At 33.1% G+C, this 17422-nt stretch overlaps 1 protein-coding gene across 1 annotated transcript; it reads right to left on the bottom strand.

Annotated features, from left to right (window-relative positions):
• Positions 1–10377: 10377 nt before the first annotated feature.
• On the bottom strand, positions 10378–13198 carry LOC146945942 (hevamine-A-like). The gene is made up of 2 exons (XM_085744211.1): positions 12654–13198; positions 10378–11116 (listed from the first exon to the last, which is right to left on the bottom strand). Exons 1-2 carry the CDS (start codon positions 13163–13165, stop codon positions 10654–10656), a joined length of 975 nt encoding a protein of 324 aa, XP_085600337.1. The 5' UTR covers positions 13166–13198; the 3' UTR covers positions 10378–10653.
• Between the last annotated feature and the right edge of the window lie 4224 nt (positions 13199–17422).

The following is a 17422-nucleotide window of genomic DNA, read 5'->3' on the forward strand; positions in this document are numbered from 1 at the left end:
GGGGAAAGGATAATTACATCCGAGAAGACTTCCTACGAGGATAGATAGCCCCTAAGCATCTGCAGCCCCTTGTACTTAATTGTTAATCTAATCTAATTTTGACTTAAATTCCCATCACTCTTATATGAAATGAAGAAAGGACTTTTCTCGGTTACTTTAGCACTAAGGATAAAACCTATTCCTCATAATATCTATCTTATACAGGAGCAAGAAAAGGGTTGGACTGCACACACACTCACTTGAGACTTGATGTTGGGTAGAATAGGTTCATGAGAAGTATTTGAAATTGTAATTAGTGTACTTGAAGCAAAGCCTTTCTTTTGAGACATGTGTTCTTAATATTGCCATGAATAAAATCTTTTGTTGCCTGCTATGTCTATTGCCTTTTGCTTGAGGACAAGCAAAGATTCAAGTGTGGGGGAGTTTGATGAGTCATAGATTAGTATATTTTAATGCTTTATTTAGTTTAGTTTTAAATAAGATTTGATTTGATTTTATTGCATTTTATTTCCTTTTAGAATATTTTACTTTAAATTGCTTTTTATTTTATTTTAGGAACGAATATATGGTGGAAGGTGTCTTGGAGCAAAAGAAAGAGGACTGGAGCAAATACAGTGCGAAAATACGAAGATATGGAACAAAAATATGTTCCCACCAAGTCAGAAGCTTGGCACGGCCAGTGCCAACATGTGGCACGGCCGTGCCACCTCCAGAAGTCTCTTTTGCTGCTTTTTCTTCGGGCCCAAGTTACCCTGTTGCAGCCTTACTGTTTTACCCTTTTGGTTGCTTAGTTTCTAAGTCGATTGTAAAGCTATAAATAGAGTAGCTCTCCACCATAAACATTCACCTTTTACTTTGTTTATTTCAAGTATTATTTCAATAAAAAGTATTTATTTCCTTTTTACTTTCTTTGCAATTTATTTTACTGTTTATCTCTCTTCTTCCCCATGTCTACGATGAACATGAGTGAGTAGACTTCTTCGTCTTGGGATTGTTGGGGAGTCTAATGACTCAATCCTAAACAAAACAAGCCTAAACCCTAATTTCTATGTAACCCTAATTTCTAATCTAGATTCACCGTCTTAACGTGGATTAACAATTATCAAACTGAGGAAGCGAAAGCGGAGGGTTTGATAATCGTTAATCCATCATCCCAAACATCAATTCATAAAGCGAGAGCGGAGTCTTGATGTTGGAACAAGTGAATCTAGAAAATAATTGCAAAACAGTGAAATAGTCTTTGCAATTATTGAGACAAAGAGAAGTTTCAATCCTCTATGCATCTTCTAGTAATCATGTCAGCGAAATAGGCTTGGTTGCTAGAAGTAAACTCTCACCGGACTTTCATTGGAAAGGTGAGGGGCTAAGGGAAACCGGTCTTTAGAAATTAGTGTGTAAACCATGAAATTAGATGTTTAGGTCTTGTCTAGTGAAGGATTTGTCATTATGATGAACCAATGATCCCGAGGCCCTTTATTATTATTGTTATTTACTTTCAGCAATTAAACCCCCTTTTTATAAACTTTTCTCTCTTCTAATCATTCTCTAAAAGTTAATTGAATTCACAACTCCCTAGCGGAACGATACTCTTCTTACTACTATTACTTCGATAGGCCGTGCACTTGCGGTTTGACCCTATCATATCCCACAAAAATTTATGTTGATGCAGCTGCAGGTGGAGCTTTGATGAATAAAACATACACAGGAGCATATGCTTTGATCGAGGACATGGCACAAAACCACTATTAGTGGACCTACGGAAGGGACATCACTAATGTTGCTATTTCACCCTCTAAAAAAAAGGTAGGTATGTATGAAATTTCTTCCCTTGATCATCTAGCTACTAAGGTTGACGCACTCACACAAAAATTTGATAAAATAATTGCTAGTGTTGTCACACCTACTCCTGTTTCACCACCATGTAAATTTTGTGGAATACTTGGTCATACTAGCGTTGAATGCCAACTAGGTAGTACTGTTGAAAGTCCCAAGCCATTAAACTTTGATAAATATAATCCAGGGATGAGGACAAACAAATTTTTTTATAACAAAACACCTCAAAATCCCTTTGGACAACAAACAACACCGCCCGGTTATGCAAACAACCAAGGAGTCCCTCAAAAATCCAGCGTGGAAATTTTACTAGAAAAATGTGTCATGGATCAATCCAAGCAATTTCAAGAACTTAAAAATCAAATTGGATTTTTGAATGACTCTATTGTGAAGCTTACATCTAAAGTAGACTCCATTTCTTCTCACCAAAAATTTCTAGAGACTCAAATCTCTCAAGTAGCCCAACAAGCTGTTGCTTCCTCTCTTACCACCGGAATCTTTCCATGTCAAACCAAAACCAACCCCAAAGGCCAAATATCTGATATTACTCTTAGGGATGGTAAACATTTAAAAGACTTCGTTATCAACGCTAAGAACAATGAATGAGAGATAGAGAGTGATAAGCCTCAAGGTGAGAAAGCCATAGGAGAGAATGATAAGTCATTTGTTTCACCACCTCATGAGCCTGAAATTCCTTTAACACAAGGTTTTATTAATTCCAAGTTTGATGACCAGTTTAGGAATTTTATTGAAATACCTCCAAACAAATTGCCACCTAAACTTAAGAATCTAGGGAGTTTTTCCATACCATGTGTCATAGGATCTAAAACATTTGAGAAAGCCATGTGTGATTTGAGAGAGAATGTCAGTTTGTTGCCATTGTCCCTTTCTGAGAGATTGGGTATAGGATAGCTAAACCACATTCTTACCGTCAAGCTAATGACTCTAAACAAGCGCTTCGTGGAAGGCAACCCATGCATTTAATTGCTTTTATTTTGTTTGTTTTTCGTTGTTTTAAGTTGTTTTGTAGGTAATTGTCCGAGCATGATTCAAGAAAACGAAAAAAAATTGAGCCTAGGATGCCAGAATGTTGGCACGGCCCGTGCCTGTGGTGGCACGGCCGTGCCAAGCCAAAACCACCTAAAAACCAACACAATGGCAGAATGCTGGCACTGCCCGTGCTAAGCTTCTGCACCATATACCCTCCAAAAATTTCTTCTCCTTCCCCATTCACTCACTTCTCTCTAAAAACTCCATTAACCCCCAATCTTCAAACCTCCATAACTCCACCAAATCCAGCAAGTTCTTAACCAAATCATCCTCATTCATCATTCCAAACATAAGCCACCAATCAAAACCAACCTTCACCCATCCAAACACCAAAATCATAGTCCATTAAACCCTAACCCAATTTCTTCACCAATCTTCATCAACAAACTCAAAAACCTTCCTTAAACCACCAACCCCATCACTAAACTAACCTTTCCCACACAAAACCAAACCTTAACTCAAACCAAAACAAAATCAACAAGGTTAATGGCATCCAAGAGGAAAGGAAATTGAAGTGGTGCAAGCAGCAAACAACAGCCCACAATCATGAGATCCAATTCAAGGATTCTAGGCAAATGAATAGGTAGAAATCTCTAATCTCTAGAACTATCTCTCCTTGCAGGTACCTTGATGTTAATGGATAGACTAGAAATAGAGGAACATGTGATTAAGCTGTTGAATAACACAACCTGTGATTAGGTACCTTCAGAGGGTTATGGCTTGTACCATTTGGGGTAGAACCGAGTTAGGGAACTCTAGGACAGATGAGTTCTTCCTGATATGGACTATGGTATATAACCATCATGTGAATATTTGTTTCTACTTGCTTGATTATCTTTCCTATGTAGGTAATAGGTCTGACGGTAAGGTAGAGATAGTGGTGGGTGGAATCATAACATACATAGCTAGGCAATTTGAAGTAGGTGAAGATGAGGGGATAAAACCAATTGAGGGAAACAATAGGCTGAACATAGACACCCTCATAGCTATGAATTTCATAAAACATCATCCACCCATGTAATACCAACTTAAGCTCAATATGCTTATTTTGTTACTACTTCCTAACCCATCTCGAACTAGCATCCAGGTGGAAGAAATTTTTTTGTATGTTGATGATGACCAGGTACATGAAGAGCAAAATCTTGATGAAGGAGAAGGTGCTAACTTGCACCATGAGGGAGAGCACCATGACCAAGAAACCGGTCTTCCTCTTCTTCTTCTTCCTCTTCTTCTTCTTCTTCTTCGTCTTCTTCTTCTTCTTCTTCTTCATTTAAATCATTGAGGACAATGCTTCTCCTAAGTGTGGGGGGAGCCTAATAAAGTATCTAGAGTCGTAGTGTTTTCAAACTCCCTTGAACTTTATTCTTTTGTATTGTTTTTATAGCGAAAGGCATGATTAAGTAGCTTGTTTTTAATGGAAATCATATGGCATAAATTATTTTGTTGTCCTCTCTTAAAAAGGTTGTTTCTTGTGCATGAAAGTAATTTCTTGTGTTTTTAAGTGTTCTTTCTATACCGACATCATGTTTTATTGTGAAAAATTCTCCAATTTAAAAAGCACCCAGTTGGAAACTTTGAGTAAATGTATGAATAGGTGTTTTAAGGAGCTCGTCCTATCTTTAGTCGTAACTTAGACCCTTTAAAGTCTTTAGAGTAAAAGTAATATAAGTTTGTGTGGGGAAAATCAATGTCCTTAATTGTTTTATCTTTTGTAAATTGTTAAAGTTAAATGGGGCGGGAGAATGGCACCAACATGTGGGGGAAAGGATAATCCCTAACTTCCTAATTGTGGTGGTGACTCCCTAATTGAACTTAAGTTCCAAATCCCTCAAATGAGGAAAATAAATTCATCAATGCTAGGGGGAAAGGACAACTCATCCAAAAAGACTTCCTACGCGGAGATGAACAAAAATTTTGCAGCTCTTCTTAGGGTGATTTTGAATCTAGGGGGAAAGGACAACTCATCGATAAAGACTTCCTACGAGGATAGATAGCCCCTAAGTAATCTGCAGCCCCTTGTGCTTAATTTGTTAATCTAATTTAATTTTAACTAAATTCCCATCACTCTTATATGAAATGAAGAAAAAACTTTTCTCGGTTACTTTAGCACTAGGGATAAAACTTGTTCTTCATAATATCGGTCTTATACAGGAGCAATAAAAGGGTTGGACTGCACACACACACTCACCTGAGACTTGTTGTTGGGTTGAAGAAGTTCACAAAGAATGCTTGAAGTCATAATTAGTGCACTTGAAACAAAACCTTAGGAGAGACTTGTGTTTTTAATTGTGTTGCCATGATTTAATCTTTCTTGTTGCTACTATGTCTATTGCCTTTTGCTTGAGGACAAACAAAGATTCAAGTGTGGGGGAGTTTGATGAGTCATAATTTAATTTATTTTAATGCATTATTTAGTATCGTTTTATTTAGATTTAGTTTTATTTTATTTTAATATTATTTCCTTTTTGAATGTTTTACTTCAAATTGCATTTTATTTTATTTCAGGAATGAATATATGATGGAAGGTGTCTTAGACCAAAAGAAAGAGGTCTGGAGCAAATACAGTGCAAAAATACGAAGATACGGAGACAAAAATATGTCTCCTTGAAGTCAGAAGCTTGGCACGGCCCGTGCCAACATGTGGCACGGTCGTGCCACCCTCTAGAGTCTCTTTTGCTGCTTTTTCTTCGGGCCCAAGTAACCCTGTTGTAGTTTTACGAATTAGCCCTTATAGTTGCTTAGATTTTAAGTCAATTGTAAAGCTATAAATAGAGTAGCTCTCCATCATAAGCATTCATCTTTTGTTCTTGGAATAAAAGTTCACCTTTACTTTATTTTATTCTTCTTCTTCTTCTCTATGTCTACAATGAATGTTAGTGAGTTGACTCTTCTTGTCTTGGGATTATTGGATAAGTCTAATGACGTAATCCTAATCAAACCAAACCATAAACCCTAATTTTATATAAATTTACTTTCTAATCTAAATTCACTATTTTAACATGTATTAACCATTATCAAACTGTGGAAGCGAACGCGGAGGGTTTGATAATTGTTAATTCATTATCTCAAATATCAATTCATAAAGCGAACGCGGAGCTTTGATATTGGAACAAGTGAATTTAGACAAGGATTGCAAAACATGAGAATAGTCTAGCAAACCTTGAGACATATAAAGTTTCGATCTCAAGGGTTCCAAAGGCAATCACCCATGAGAATAGGTGTGGTTGTTAGAGGAATACACTCACTGAGTTCGAGAGAAGCTTTGATACGCTAAAGAGAAACTTGTCTTTAGAAAGTAAACCAAATATAAAATTAGAGGTTTAGGGTTTGTTTGTGAAGGATTCGTTGTTATGATGAACCAATAATCCCAAGGCGCTTTTATTTTATTATTGTTATTTTCTTTTAATAAAACAAAAATACCAACTTTCTACCTTTTAAACTTTCAATCTAATCATTGTTAAAAGTTAATTGAATTCATAACTCCTTGTCGGAACGATACTCTTTTTACTACTACTTCGATAGACCGTGCACTTGCGGTTTGGCCTATCAAATTGCCAGCACACCAAAAGAGTCGTTGTTGAAGCTTGATCTTTCACCAATGATCTTTTTCCTGATTTGGTTGTTGTCCTATGAAGAACCAATTTGAAATCCATTCCTAATCCAAAGGAACATCTTTGCAGGCATAGCTGTATTCTGGAGCTATTTTCTTGTCTTGTAGCATGGACACAAAACAGAGTAGTGGAGAAGATGGTTGTACAGTTCGTACATAATTCAATGTCAACGCTCTTTGAAGATAAGCTTCCAATGCCTTCAAATCTTTACCAAAATGACCGTTACAACGTTCCACTAGTCTTCTGCATTGCTTTCGAATCCAATAGACAGCTTTTGAAGTGTTGATTCTTAAATCTTCAGCTTGTGGTGATTATCAGCTTCTGATGAGCTTCAGCTTCTGATGGAGTCGCTTCTGAACTACTTGCTTCTGATGAACTTCAGCTTCTGATGATTTTCAGCTTCTGATGACTTTCATCTTCTGATGACGTCATCATTCTTCAGGAGCACTTCTCTTCAGATGCTTTAAAGCTCCCTTTTCTTTGTTGATTCCTTAGCTCTCATTTTTTCTTCAGAACCTTTGTATGATGTAAAATTTTAAACTATGGTTCTGTACACTTGAACAAATATTAGCTAATCCAATTGATAATTTTTAATACCTTGTTATCATCAAAACTCTTTAAGGTTCATTGTTAAACACATTTTGTTCCAACAAGATATGGTGTTCAAGACATCATTTTGGATGGGACTCAAGTCATATCTAATTGATTACCAATAGTAGAAACTCAACCCACACTTGAGTAACATCAAGTCTTGGGCTCAATGATGAAAGTACATTATTAGATTCATTGTAGTACTTGACAATAGATACATCCCAAGATTAAAAGTACTTGTACCATAATATTAAAAAGAGTAGGATAAGATTTTCTCTAAATGGACATATAGCATATATTTGCTGGAATGCACACTTATGGGGCATTCCCGATATAGTCTACCTATGTGATAATGAAGTTTTAGCATTTATTCTTAACATTATTCTTAACATTTTTTTTTCAATCATTTTCAGTAGGTTTTAGCAGTAAAAAGGAGGAGTATTAGAACAATTGCCTATGATTTCGGGACTTTTGTAATGTTTTCTATATTTGAGTCTGTAATTCTAATTTGCCCAAAACATATCAATTTTAGGGGGTTTTGAAGTCATTCACAAAGAAATCATGCAATTTGGCAAATCAAGAACAACTAAAGAATTGTCAATATATTGGGAAGACAAAGAATGAAGATTCAAGAGGTCTAAGGAGACTTTACATAGGAAGGAATTCTGTTTCCAAGTTCCGAGGCAAGTTATTTGAAGACGGATACCTAAAAACGACGAAGATCGAAGAAATAGGGCCCGGAAGCACAAAAGCATGCGCCTAGGCCATTCTGATAGAGGCATATATGCCTCAAGCATATGCAAAGAGGCATATGCGCCTCTATGCTATGCGCCCCAAGCATCTCAAAATGTGGAGGCGCAATCGTCATTTTTTTTGGTTTTTTGTGGGTTTAGCCCGCATTTTTATTCCAAACCAAGTTAGAAATCTCCGCTATAAATACTAGTCTTCCCCATTCAGAAATTATTGTTCAGAACTGTAACAGTTCAAGTGGAAGGCGACTTTGGAGTTTCGGGAGAGAATCAATCTTCTCCTTGATTTTCTATGGTATGTTTCTAGGGTATGTCTTCCTTCCGGGCCCAATCTCCGAGTTTCAGTCGTTTTTATATCTTCGTCTTCAAATAACTTGCCTTGGTACTTTGGGAACATAATTCCTCCCAATTGTAAGTCTTTATTCTTGTTTCTTGAATCTTCACAATTCTTCGGATGTTCTTGATTTTCCGGTTTGAATGATTTATTCGTGAATTATAGACTCAAAGAAAACATTACAAAAGTCCCAAAATCTTAGGCAATCGTTCTAATACTCCTCCTTTTTGCTGCTAAATCCTACTAAAATAAATTGAAAAACATGCTAAGAATAACGTAAGATGACATGTCATCAGATACTCCCAAGCCTTCTCATTCAGCCTCTTCACCCTCCCCATCATGTGATTGAACTGGGTATGAGTTGTTTCCTTAACACATTCCTAGACCACCCCTTTCAACTCCTTATCTTTCCATTGCTTGTTAAAGTTCCTCCAAAGGTGCACGACACAATATCTATGTGGCACCCATGACATTAATTCATGCATAGCAAGAATCACACCCTCCCAAATTTCAAAAAAGTTATTATCACATTGATCCTTATGAAATACCACTTACTGTCAAAACTTCCCTAGATTATTATACTTACTATCAAACTCAGGGGCGGAGCCATGTATAAGAGACTGTGGGCACATGCCTGCACTTGATTTAGGAGAATTTGTTTAGTAGTTATATATTTGACCAATATGACTCACATCCATCACTCCACCACTAACACAAATAACATACCCCTTTAGTCTTTATTTATGGTGTTATAAAGTGACTAATACTTTCCATTGGCCTATATACAAAAACACTCTTCTGTTTCATAATAATTATAGCAAACCAATTTGTGTCAATATTTGTTATTTTTACAATTAATTACATTTTCATAACAAATTAATATTATGTTATCCACTCCAAGTTATTTTATTAAGGTTCATTAGATAAATTTTTTGTTATTTTCCTTTCATTTATAATTTCTCATTGATATTGTAAACATAATTAACTAATATAACAAGTGTACCGGGACACTCTTTAAGGATTTTAAGTTCATAAATTTTTCTTTAAAAAAGTTAAATACTAAAATTTTTAATACATTGAAAACACAAAATTTCATAAAAATATACCATTTAATTAAAGGTCTTAAAAAGTGTCTGGGGACGCTCATTAGCATTTCTATACTATAAGCATCTTTCATTCTCGCATATTGTGTTTTCAATTTCTCTCTAGTCTCTCAAGTCGTCTTCTCTTCTCATTCTTCTCTTTCCTATATTCCATTATTGGACTTCTCAGAGGAAATCCCCTTCTTATAGATTTCACTTTATTTTTCCATCTTATGCAATTTATAATTTGTTTATTATTATAATGAGATTCATTATATATTAAACAAAATAAATCTATCAATCTACTATACATATATATAATGCTATAAATTGATATATATGGTGTGTTTGCTAGTCAATATTTTTGGATCTGCTACCGTATATAATGCCCCCACTAGTAAAAATTTCTGGCTCCGCCACTGATCAAACTGATCATAAAAGTACAACATTCAAAATCAAGCTGATCTTAAAATTAGCAATTATAACATACATGCAGAATATAATAACATAATATAAATGTCTGAAATAAATTTCGTGTCAATCTATTTTGCACGTTGTCTCCTAGCTCCTGATGCAATAGTGTCAAAAACCACTTCCAATTATCCCTATTTTCTACATCCACAATGGCATAAGCAATGAAAAAATTGCAATTATTTCATCTTGTACCACAACAGACAATAGTTTCCCTCCAAACTATCCTTTCATAAAGCATCGATCTAAACCAATCAACGACCGATATCCCGCCATCAATCCTTTTCTACATGCATCAGGACAAACATAAAATCTTTTGAATTTTGGTGGGGACTATGGAATTTGTATGGTATATCATCTTCACAAAAGAACCTGGTTACTTCTAATTAGCTCATGCACATAAGCTTGCAGAAGCCCATACTACTCCCTTTCACTACCTTCAACCAACTGCCATGTTTCCTTTGTTGCCCTTAAAATCAAACAACCATCAAGTATAACCCCGTAGTGATGTTTCATCAGATTAAAAAACTTTACTCGAGTTCACATTATAATACATATTTTGTTAAGAAAATATTTTACGCAAAAAATTACAAAAATATATAGCTGTGTTTATATGTAGCTTATATACTTTTGTGAATTACATAGACTAGTTAGAATTTAAGTTGAAAACGCGCAATTCAATTTTATTCAAATTTCAAAGTGACTTCCAGTACATACATAAGATAAGACGCTTTGATTCCCAAGGGTTATATGAAAACGGAGGGAATCAAAGTGTAACTAGGTACATACTATGCATAAAGGTACTTAACATAATAATGATCCTGGTCATTTTTCTTTCTTAATCTAACGATCTATAACCGTTGTAGAGGATCTGAGTTTTGTCTTATTCCATACTCATACATATATATAGTGAACTACGCGTATAATATGATTTAATTCGGAAACATGGAGTTCAAAGCTGCTGAGATACATCCAGCTATTGCCTCTGAAACTTGTGTCTTAAAACGAAGAACAGATCGTTTGACATCCTCCTTTATCTGATTGCTGTAATCATTTTCAACATCATGAACTCTATCCAAAAGCACAACTCCTCCATAGTTCGAAGTCGATTTAATGATAGGAAGAACCTCAGAAATGAGATCATTTGGTGGTATATAACCACTACCAGCTGCATCAGGTGATGCTGGTAGTCCCATGAAAACGGTATTATTTGGTAGAACTGAAGATGTCCAATCATTCCATGATTGTAAGAGGAATGTAGCATTTTGATTATATTCACATGGAGAGTTATGGTAGAATTGAACAAATAGATAATCAAACAATCCAGTTTTAATAGCTGGGTCAAGGTAGTAATCTGGCATAGGACATTGGGGTGACGCAGCCAAGTAAAAGTAACTGTAAGAGATAAAAGGTTGATTTGTTAGTTAGGGTGTAAGCAAAACGAATTCAAAATAATAGAGAGCTAATTTTTTAATGATAAATATTATATGAGTCAAACGAACAAATGTCCTTAGAACACTTTTTAAGGATTTAAAAAAGAAAACAATTGATAAATTTTATATATAAAAAGCTGCTTTTTATTTCGTCAATGTGTAGAATACACAACCACCAAGATAATTTTTCCACTTTGAACTTTGTAACAAGGAAACTTGTTAGCATTTTCAGTTTCATATAAAATCAAATCATCGAAAAGAAGTATACGTAAGAGTTAAGACGAGATTAGGGTGTGTTTGATTCGCGCAAATAGAACAATATATGACATGACAGAACATTAGAGGACGTTACATAAATACATTGAAGAGCTATACAGAGATGATATTTTTCTTTTGTTGGAAAATCACATATGCAATAATTTAAAAAAAAAAAAAAATACTAGTTAAACATTTTTTTGAAGGAAAATACTAGTTACACATTACTTACCTTGTTTTTTCACTAATAGGATTATATATGTATTCCTTTTAAAAAATAAGAGTATATATGTATGGAAAATGCTACTTCTCAAGAAAAATAGCTTCAAAAATTTTTCAAGACACAGTTGGCAAATTTTAATTGGATGATTAATTTGTCCACTTCCTATTTTTCAGCCACACCTCCTTGAATTGTGGCAAATAGTGCATTGTGATTGGCTATTCTTTATTCTTGAAGAATTCTTGATGTTATTTTTCTAGAGATATAGCATTGCTCTGTATGTATTTTCCTTCAAAAAAAAAAGAGTATATATGTATTTATTCTATCATTCCTTACAAAAAAAAAAATGTATTTATTGTATCTCTAATCACTTTTTTTTTACTAAATTAAGAGCATAAAGAAATCAAAGAGAATAGAAGACAACATCAACTAAATTGGCACCCCTTATTTCAAACCACAAAAGAATCTATTAACCACTATTAATAAAACAAAACTAATAAAATTAAGCTCATTTTATCTTATTTATATATTATAGCGTTATGCTAACTTGTGTCCTTAGGGTACATGTTAAGGAAACCATAAATGGTAAATATTTATTATGAAACATTAATTTTCAATGTTTATAAGAATAAATTGACATAATTTCCTAAACAAAAATTTCATTTTAGGTTCCTTAACATGTGCATAAGGGCACAAGTTAACATTTCCCTATATTATAATAAGAGAAATGATATTTATACAACTTTTTTATAACAACTTTTGTGACCATTTTTTCTTTCATACTCACATTATATTATTTCTTTCTCTCTTTATTGCTTTAATTTTCGTGTCAATACTTATGTTTCTTTGTAAAAATATGGTTGTTCATTATATTGTCAAATAAATGGAAGTTCAAATAAGTGTGGTGTCTTGTCTTTGGGTCCCAAAGCCATATGCCACTTTGTTGGTTTCAAGTTGTACAGCGGACAAGTTGTACTACTAGCTAGTACTATCATGCTAAAACTTGTCATTAAAAAAATATTACCTGTTTTGTTGTCTTAGATTGTCAAGATCCCTAGCAAGGTCATCCCAGAAAAACTGTGTACCTCCTTCAATGTCAAAATCAATACCATCTAAGGTAACATTTCCAAGTGGACCAGATTGACCACTAAGGAAGTTAGTATAGAGGTAATCAGAAACATTTTTAGCTTCTTCTGATGAGTTAAGGGCTCCTAATGCTCCGACGGAAAGTAAAACTTTGAACCCTTTTTCTTGACAGTGTTTTATTTCGGGTTCGAGTTTTGTACAAGGGCTCTCAGCACGGCCACAATGATCTGCAAAGTTCAAACTTGGGACTATTCCTCCTCCAAAGAATTCGAGGTAAGCTAAGAGTACAATCTCATAATTATCAGTGTCACATGTTGATGTCAAGGTGCCTTCTTTTACGTTTTGGCCCCAGTAGACGGCAATGCCACCATCACTTGATGATGCTTTGATAGTGAAGGGAAATATTGTCAAGACTAACAAAAGGAGCAATGCTTGCCTTTTTGTATCCATTTTGTGCTTTTTGTGTTTAGCTAGTTTGATTACTGTAGATCGATTGAGCAACCCTTTTATAAGGTCTCTGATTAGGTTATGTACATTTATTTTATTCTAATTTTAAATAAAAACTACTGGTAAATATTGAGTAACTTAGCATCCATCCCACCAAAATAGACTTTTTGGGACAAGTTTTGTTTATGAAAAAATAAAAAATAATTGTCCCAGGACCACATTGTATGGACCACATTGTAAAAAAAATAATAATAATGGCAATGCCCTCCTGTTATGTAAATGCCCTAGTTCTAAATCATAGGGATTAAAAAGAAGCTGGTTAAATGTTCAATGTTCTAGGGGACTATTTGATATTTTCTTTCACAGAATTTCCTTTTTCAAATAAATCAATTGTATTGTCCCTTTCCACTTGTGACGGAGCCAGAATGCATGCATGCAATGCAAAATATTCAAGGTATGTCTGTACAACGTGAAAGGCATGTGTTTTATGGCTCTTTTGGACCGTCTTTTTTATCTTTCAAAATTATCTTCAACTTTCAATGCAAATAGCACATATAATAAAATGTAACATGTCCAATTTTTTCCTTATCAATTAGAAAAGATAATGGAAGAAAGTGAATTAATATGTCACGTAAGAAACACGATATGAGTATATATCCAATTTTTTTTCCTTTATCCTTAAAAAATATATAACAAACTAGATCAAATATATGTAACTATAAATATAATCAATAAAAAAATGATCATTATTTTATTTTTATTTTATATACAGACAAACCAAAATATGCTAAGTTGATAAATAATTTCGTTATATGCTTTGACAATAATTTGTAGATAAATAGATGTACAAATAATTTCCATTAATATTTAAAAACTATAATAAAAAATATAAAAACAAACATAATAAAATATACACAAACATTAGCGTGGTAAAAAGAGCGGACAGACACGATAGTGTCCGTCTTTCCGCTAGTGTTTATAACTATTACTTATCTATCACGGTAGAACTGGTCTAGTGATTTTGATTTGGATATATGTTTTGATATATAACATAGTCATAATCACTTTCTTCAGTTTGTTTATTTGACAGATGCATGGTTTTAAAGCACGATGCTCTTTTTTATAGCTTATTTGACTCTTTTGTGCTTGAGTTTTGTGGAACGAAAGAAATAATAGATTATTCAAGAATAAGGAAAGTTTCGTATACCAGTTGTATTGTCCTTTCCACTTATGTCGACGGAGCCAGAATGCATGCAAAGCAAAGTGGTCCAGGTTTGTCTGTACAACATGAAATGCATGTGTTTTATGGCTCTTTTGAGCTGTCTTTTTCACCTTCGAAAATTACCCTAAACTTTCAATGCAAATAAAATGTAAATGCAAATAAAATGTAACAAATTGTACATGTCCGATTTTTTCCTTATCATTTAGAAAATATAATGAAAGAAAGTGAATTCAAATATTAAAAAAATGTACGAAATACAATATACTTTTTTGTTATCGCACAACAAACACAATATGAGTATATGTCCATTTTTTTTTAATTTATCCTTTAAAAAATGTAACAAACTAGATCTAATATATGCCACTATAAATATAATCAATAAGAAAATGTTCGTTATTTTATTTTTATATTATATACAGACAAACCAAAATATGTCAAGTTGATAAATAATTTCTGATTAGGTTATGTACATTTATTTTATTCTATAAAATAAATTTTATTCTAATTGTTAATAAAAACTACTGATAAATATTGAGTAGCTTAGCATCCATCCCACCAAAATAGACTTTTTGGAACACGTTTTGTTTATGAAAAAATAAAAAATAATTGTCCAAGGACCACATTGTAAAAAAAAATAAATAATGGCAATGCCCTCCTGTTGTGTAAATGCCCTAGTTCTAAATCATAGAGGGGACTCTTTGATATTTTCTTTCACAGAATTTCCTTTTTCATATAAACCAATTATATTGTCCCTTTCCACTTGTGACGGAGCCAGAATGCATGCATGCAAAGCAAAATAGTCAAGGTATGTCGGTACAACGTGAAATGCATGTGTTTTATGGCTCTTTTGGACTGTCTTTTTTATCTTTCAAAATTACCTTCAACTTTCAATGCAAATAGCACATATAATAAAATGTAACATATTTTACATGTCCAATTTTTTCCTTATCATTTAGAAAAGATAATGGAAGAAAGTGAATTCTTATATTAAAAAAAAGAATGTAACAAACACAATTTTTTTTGGTTATCACACAAAATATATCACGTAAGAAACACGATATCACGTAAGTGAATTAGTTTTTTTTTTTTTTCTGCTAGTGTTTATAACATTACTTATCTATCATGGTAGAACTGGTCTAGTGATTTTGATTTGGATATATGTTTTGATATATAACATAGTCGTGATCACTTTTTTCAGTTTGTTTATTTAACAGATGCATGGTTTTAAAACCCGATGCCCTTTTTTACAACTTATTTGACTCTTTTGTGCTTGGGTTTTGTGGAACGAAAGAAACAATAGATTATTCAAGAATAAGGAAAGTTTCGTATACTAGTTGTTTGATAAAATTAAGTTACATTCCTTTTGGTGGATGAAGGCAACACATTCTAATTTTGGTTTAGGCTATGACATCTGGTGGTCGAGCACGCTTGCTTGTTTGAGCATCGGCTAATTTTTGTCTAAGTGTGTTGACTTTGTTGTAAACTTTTGTGGATTTCTTTAGCCCACTTTGTGTTAAAGAGGTTTCTGTTTTGGTGTTAATATAATCCATTTTTGCTTGTTAAAAATAAATAATATTACAATGACCGTTAATTATAATATGATTTTGAATTCACAATCGTTTTTTATTTCATAGAGTTTACATACAATATTACAATGACCGTTAATTATAATACATTTGGTTATAAATTTATTTTTGAGTTATCTCTCAATCGTTATCTTTTTTCACTTATAGCTTATAACTTTTAAAAGGAGGTATACTGTCTGTTTATTTAACTAGAAAAGCGCTATCTTGATGTCTACAATTGATATTGATATTCTCGTCACAAGGTAAAAAAAAAAAACAGAGAAATAAATAAATTTATGACTGTTAATCACTCTTTATGTTCAAAACGAGCGTAGTGAAATCATGCATGAAATAAGAGACAAATAGTAGGACAAATATTTGGGTGACATATAATAATGACAGTTGAATAACGTGAAATGCATTAACCACAAATTTCATATAAACCAATTGTATGTCCTTTTCCACTTATGTCGACGGAGCAAGAATGAACGCATGCATGCAGAGCAAAATGGTCCAGGTTTGTCTTTACAACGTGAAATGCATGTGTTTTATGGCTCTTTTGAGTTGTCTTTTTCACCTTTCAAAATTACCATCAACTTTCAATACAAATAGCACATACAATAAAATGTACATGTCCGATTTTTTCCTTAACATTTAGAAAAGATAATGAAAGAAAGTGAATTCAAATATTAAAAAAAAAATATAAGAAATACAATATACTTTTTTGTTATCACACAAAATATATCGCACAACAAACACGATATGAGTATATGTCCAGTTTTTTTTCTTCCATTTATCCTTAAAAAATGTAACAAACTAGATCTAATATATGGCACTATAAATATAATCAATAAAAAAATGATCGTTATTTTATTTTTATATTATATATGGACAAACCAAAATATGTCAAGTTGATAAATAATTTCTTTATATGTTTTGACAATAATTTGTAGATAAATCGATGTACGAATAATTTCCATTAATATTTAAAAATTTAAAAATTGTAATCAAAATTATACAAACAAACATAATAAAATATACACACATATTAGCGTGCTAAAAAGAGCGGACAGACAGTCTAGTGATTTTGATTTGGATATATGTTGTTATATATAAAATATTTAGGATCACTTATTCAATTTGTTTATTTAGCATATGGTTTTAAAGCACGGTGCTCTTTTTTACAGCTTATTTGACTCTTTTGTGTTTGGGTTTTGTGAAAAAACAAATTTCAAAAAAGGTCCATATTTACTAAACCTTACACCACAGGTTCCTATACTATATTTTTCCAATAGTGGTATCAGTGTTGTGTTGGGTCATTCACTGATCGTAGCAAAATATTACCTCGTGTCACCAACTATTTATTCTACAACATGAATTCTACTATCATACTAAACTAGAAAATCCAATCTATGACTCAAACACAAAAGGATTACATATAACCACAAGTCCCCACTCTATTTGAGTTCAAAC

This window comes from Medicago sativa, chromosome 2 (genome assembly GCF_051527215.1).
Source record: "Medicago sativa cultivar Bolivia chromosome 2, Bolivia_mono, whole genome shotgun sequence".
Classification (NCBI taxonomy): Eukaryota; Viridiplantae; Streptophyta; class Magnoliopsida; order Fabales; family Fabaceae; genus Medicago; species Medicago sativa.